Source organism: Cebus imitator, unplaced genomic scaffold (genome assembly GCF_001604975.1).
Source record: "Cebus imitator isolate Cc_AM_T3 unplaced genomic scaffold, Cebus_imitator-1.0 Scaffold54, whole genome shotgun sequence".
NCBI classification, from domain to species: Eukaryota; Metazoa; Chordata; class Mammalia; order Primates; family Cebidae; genus Cebus; species Cebus imitator.
The window spans coordinates 5,107,225-5,111,419 of NW_016107369.1; the positions used below are offsets into that span (position 1 = coordinate 5,107,225).

The 4,195-nt window shown below is 39.8% G+C and overlaps 1 protein-coding gene across 5 annotated transcripts in view; it reads right to left on the reverse strand.

Annotated features, from left to right (window-relative positions):
• Positions 1-4,195, reverse strand: part of BBOF1 (basal body orientation factor 1) — a 48,946-nt gene that overhangs the window by 6,548 nt on the left and 38,203 nt on the right. For 4 of the 5 annotated variants that reach the window (XM_037738550.1, XM_037738554.1, XM_037738553.1 and 1 more), the window contains 3 exons: positions 3,391-3,492; positions 2,111-2,185; positions 1,829-1,943 (listed from right to left, as the gene is read on the reverse strand). In XM_037738550.1, the coding sequence (XP_037594478.1) occupies positions 1,829-1,943; positions 2,111-2,185; positions 3,391-3,492 (292 nt within the window). The remainder of the gene's footprint in view (positions 1-1,828; positions 1,944-2,110; positions 2,186-3,390; positions 3,493-4,195) is intronic. The other variant, XM_037738552.1, reaches the window with a different exon arrangement.

The window sequence follows — 4,195 nt, forward strand, 5'->3', positions numbered from 1 at the left end:
TTTTTTGAGCCGGAGTTTCACTCTTGTCACTTAGGCTCGAGTGCAATGGTGTGATCTCGGCTCACCACAACCTCTACTTCCCAGATTCAAGCAATTCTCCTGCCTCAGCCTCCTAAATAGCTGGGATTATCACCCATGGCTAATTTTGTAGTTTTAGTAGAGACATGGTTTCTTCATGTTGGTTGGGCTGGTCTCAAACTCCCCACCTCAGGTGACCTGCCTACCTCAGCCTCCTAAAGTGCTGAGATTACAGGCGTTAGCCAGCAAACCCAGCCACCTTTATGCTTTTTGTTTCTTTGATATATCTAAACTTAAGGTCAGAACAGAAATTCATGTGCTGAACAGAATGGATTCTTTTTGCAGTACCATCCCAGTTGAATCTTCTATTTTCCTGCTTCCTTACTAGTCACTTGGATAGTGCTAACCTACTCTATGGAGGTTATTCGGTGAATTAAGGATGATTAAAAAAAGACCTTGAAAATACTGTGTAATCTGTGGATTTGAGGCTTATCACTACCACCTGACTGGATAGAATATCAAAACCTTCAATCACTTAAGGTGACTGAAACTTGTGTAAAAAACACTATGACCCTACTGGGTCCTTTTTTTTTTTTTTTTTTTTTTTTTTTTTTTTCCTAAAGATGAGGCAATAGAAATTTATAATTTGAGACTACACTACCCCTTGTTTTAGCTCTTATCACAGCTGGCAACTGGTAGTGATATTTAATCCAATCCAACAACTATAAGCTGGGTTGAATCAAAGGTCATTATTGTCTAAATTCCAAATGAAATTAAATATAGTCACAGAGACTCCTAACATTTTCCTTTCATTTAAGGAAAATCACTTCTAAAAAAAAAACACTAATCAGAATTGTGCTGCTCTAATTAGAAACAACTTGTCTGGCCAGCTATTTGCTACTCAGAGAGTTTCTTATTTCTTAGATGAAAAAAAAATCTCATCAGTTATATTAATGTGATTGCAGCTAAAAAGTCAGTATTTTCTTTTCTTTGTGCTCTAATGTGGCTTTATTTGAAATTTCTCAAGATTCTACATTGTACTAATAGATTATGAATAACAAATTATAAATAAAAAGCTCTTAAAGAGAAAAACATGGCTTTAAAAAAATCATTTCATATTTCCTTATTAGCCTTTGTCCCCTAGGTTATAATGACTCTGACTTCCCACCTGTGATCCAAAGCCAACAGTAACAAGGTCACTTTGCTTACTCTTACATAAAAAATAGTACATATTTTGGCTAGGCTGCTTACTTCAAAAGGCAACCTATAGATCTCTGCACTAAAAGAGGCACAAATTTGCATTTGCATTAGTATAATATACATGTATTTGTGTGGATATTGCTTTTAAAATTTATGTAATCTGGCCGGGCACAGTGGCTCACACCTGTAATCCCAGCACCTTGGGAGGCTGATGTGGGCGGATCATAAGATCAGGAGATCAAGACTATCCTGGCTAACATGGTGAAACACAGTCTCCACTAAAAACAGAAAATATCAGCCAGGCGTGGTGACATGTGCATGTAGTCCCAGCTACTCAGAAGGCTGAGGCAGGAGAATCACTTGAACCCGGAAGGCAGAGGTTGCAGTCAGCCAAGATCACACCACTGCACTCCAGCCTGGGCAACAGAGTGAGATTCTATCTGAAAAAAAAAAAAAAAAATTATTTAATCTACTCATGCTATTTAATTACTCATTCCACTGATCCCTGAAGTCTCTTAACTAGTAGAGAAAATAACTGTGATTTAGCAAGAAGCAACATGGGGAAAGGTGACAACAATATGTATTGTTTGGTTGGATACAGACTCCTTACTGTGTCAGACTCTTGAGATCCTTTTGGAATAGTGGGTAGCACCACTTTATCAGAAGAGTCTGATATTGGAACTTGCTGGGTGATAAAGGTTTGATCTTGAAGCTTACTTTCATCCCTGCAATAATGACAAAATAACAGAGCTGTCAACAACTCTACAAACACGAAACCTGGTTTAGAGTAACAGACTTGTCATATTACTTTCATTCAATTAGCACATTCAAGATGACCACAAGAATCATTGTGTTGGGCTCATGTTCATTAATTTAGCAAGAAAGCTCTTACCCAAATTCCTTTGTTTCTCCACTGTCAGAAACAACATAATCTGGAACTGGAGGCCTAGAACTCTGGTTATATTTCCTGTAGTGGGTAAAAGTCAACAAAGATAATGAGGCAGTGTCTCCTCATGCCTTCATATTTTCTTTACATATCTAAATTTTTTAAAATTTTTTATTTTTGTGGGTAGATAGTAGGTACGTATATTTGTGGGTATGTGAGATGTTTTGATACAGGCATGTAATGTGAAATAATCGCATCATGGAGAATGAGGTATCCAACCCTTCAAGCATTTATACTTTGTGTTACAATCCAGTTACACTCCTTTATCTATTTTAAAATATACAGCTGGCCAGGTGCAGTGGCTCAGGCCTGTAATCCCAGCACTTTGGGAAGCCAAGGAAAGTGGATCACCTGAGGTCAGGAGTCTGAGACCAGCCCAGCCAACATGGTGAAACCCCATCTCTACTAAAATTACGTAATTAGGGCCGGGCACAGCTGCTCATGCCTGTAATCCCAGCACTTTGGTAGGCCAAGGCAGGTGGGTCACCTCACCTCAGGTCAGGAGTTCGAGACCAGCCTGGTCAACATGGTGAAACCCCATCTCTACCAAAAATAGAAAAATTAGCTGGGCATGGTGGCAGATGCCTGTAATCCCAGCTACTCAGGAGGCTGAGGCACGAGAATCACTTGAACCTGGCAGGGGGAGGTTGCAGTGAGCCGAGAGTACACCACTGCACTCCAGCCTGGGCAACAGAGTAAGACTCCTTTTCAAAAAAAAAGATTAGCCAGGCAGGCATTGTGGCACGTGCCTCTAGTCCCAGCTACTCAGTAGGCTGAGGTGGGAGGATCACTTGAGCCTGGGAAGTGGAGGTGTGATTGTGCTACTGTACTCTGCCCTGGGTGACACAGTGAGACCCTGTCTCAAAAAATATATATATATTTACTTTGCAAACCAATAAAATCTTAATAGTTGTTATGTTTCTCTTCAGTTGCCACTGATTCAGCTGAGCAATACTGTAACTCCTTAGTAATCATTACCTTAAACATCTAAGATGAATCTTTCCCCTCCCCGTTTAATTCCAATTCATCTTTCATTTTCATGCTTATTCATTAATCTCCCATTCTTTATCTCTGGGAGTTAGAGCAGTTAAGCAGTAGGGCCTTTTTCTTTTTTCTGGTCCTTTCCCATCCCTTTAGTTCTAAGTAAGAAGAGTAAGTTCACTGCTCCTATGTGGTTTCTAGATTTGATAACAACTTGATATTTCACTGTAGAAATAGGGAGTTACCTAGAAGCACAGCCATTCATTTTTGCAAAGAGCAATCTCAAGACTTTTTCCTTCTGCTCCCAGGTCAAATCTCCAATATCCACATTTCCTTCAATATGTGTCCTGAAGAATTTCAAAGGAAAAAAAATGTGAAAAGGAAAAATATGGCCAAAGTAGGCTTCTCTTCTTTTTAAAAAGTATATAATGTGTAATCATAAGATAAATTCCATACCATAATTGAATATTATGAAACAACTACAAAGCAAACTATCACAAAATCATAAAGTTGATAAGGATATCAACATACTAACCAATCCAAAATGTTACATATCATAAAGATGAAAATGACAAAAACTTTAACAACATGAAAAAATATTTGTGCTCAGACATTAAGCAAATAAGCAAAATAGGAAACTCTAAGGAGGCTGGGCACGGTGGTTTACACCTGTAATCCCAGCATTTTGGGAAGCCAATGCGGGTAGACCACTTGAAGTCAGGAGTTTGAGACTAGCCTGCCAAACACAGTGAAACTCCATCTCTACTAAAAATACAAAAATTAGGCCAGGTGCGGTGGCTCACGCCTGTAATCCTAGCACTTTCGGAGGCCAAGGCAGGAGGATCATAAGGTCAAGCGATCAAGACTATCCTGGTCAACATGGTGAAACCCTGTCTCTACAAAAACACAAAAATTAGCTGGGTTGTGGTGTGCCCCTGCAGTCCCAGCTACTCGGGAGGCTGAGGCAGGAGAATCGGGAGGCTGAGGTTGCAGTGAGCTGAGATGGCACCACTGCACTCCAGCTTGGGTGACAGAGTGACACAAAATCTC